Source organism: Penaeus monodon, chromosome 15 (assembly GCF_015228065.2).
Source record: "Penaeus monodon isolate SGIC_2016 chromosome 15, NSTDA_Pmon_1, whole genome shotgun sequence".
Lineage (NCBI taxonomy): Eukaryota > Metazoa > Arthropoda > Malacostraca > Decapoda > Penaeidae > Penaeus > Penaeus monodon.
Window position 1 is genome coordinate 20,687,762 of NC_051400.1, and position 1,336 is coordinate 20,689,097.

At 33.5% G+C, this 1,336-nt stretch overlaps 1 protein-coding gene across 1 annotated transcript in view; it reads left to right on the forward strand.

Moving 5' to 3' along the window:
* LOC119582250 (transmembrane channel-like protein 5) overlaps positions 1–1,301 on the forward strand; it is a gene marked incomplete at its 3' end in the record, with an annotated part of 7,463 nt that extends 6,162 nt beyond the window's left edge. Inside the window, 1 exon segment of the mRNA XM_037930472.1 lies at positions 1,162–1,301. Coding sequence (XP_037786400.1) covers positions 1,162–1,301 — 140 coding nt within the window.
* Positions 1,302–1,336: the final 35 nt, after the last annotated feature.

Sequence of the window (1,336 nt, forward strand, 5' to 3'; positions counted from 1 at the left end):
CAGAGTTTCTTATTCTTGGTTATTGGTTTCCTGAGAACTGTTAAAGGTATTGTAACACTCAGGAGAAGTATTGGACATTCAGCTCATGCTCATGCTCTCTCCTGATATTTAATATAAATGCAGATTGTAAATCATACTGCAGATATATATACAGTAGACGTATGGTAACTCCTCATGTGATAGAAGGTGTTGTATGATGAACTACACTTATAGAGACAAATATTTTTCTTATGTTACAAATAGAGTATGGTATTCATATTCCACATTAGAGGCAATGTGTCATGCCTATGCAATACATGGTGCTGATATTTAGTCTGAGATTTGGGATCACAATACTGTATTACCATCATTCATGACAAGATCATCCATAGCTGCATTTGCTATATTTGTAGCCTCCAACATATGAATACCTGGACTAGAATCAACTGCTGATTCACAGGAGTCAACTTACTTTAGGATGAAAAGGATGCCAAAAGATAAGATGAGATGAGAGATACTTCTACAGCAGTGTTGCTTAAATCTAGATCTTGAATGGAATTTTTATACACTACACATGGAGTAGTGTCATGCACAAAATGTGTCACTTTTAAGCAGAGCTAAAAGTTTACATGGCCCCAGAGTGTTGCTTCTATATGCATTGCTTCTATGGTTCAATTTAAACATATCTATTCTCATGGACAGTATATACATGCATGCAGACAGCTGTAGGGGATGTGAGTAACTGATGTATATGAAGCCTATTCAATTTTTTTTACAATGGCTTATGAACAATGCTGAATTCAGTTTTGAGAATACAGGGGCAGTCGATAGACTGGCTGCTAAGGCAGTATAGATATGAGCCCTTGATGACAAAATAGATATTTACTTATCAGTTCTGCCATAATTTGTCTGATAATTATGCTATTATTATTAGTTTTTTACAATACATTTATACTTTATACATCATTGATATTGACATGGGTAAAGTTTAATTTTTTAATCAATTGAACTGTCTTTTATATTATTTTTCTCAACTTATCCCTCATGTTTAGAATGACATTTATAACAAATTGGTGTGTGGATGCGAAATAGATAATATGGTGATTATAAAATATTTAGGTGTATACTTGGCTAATTTTTTTTTCTGAATTAGAACTTCATAAAAGAAATGTATATTTGCAGGAGGGTAGTGGTATGCATCTACTTGTATATCCCTTGATTGTAACAGTTATCATGATCATTGTTCCTGCATTGTTTGAAGGCCTGGTCAACATTGAGGGATACAAGATTCCAAGACATAGACTTTATGTGACCCTAATAAGGTAAGATTACTTAGAAAGTAAAGAGGTTTCAGACA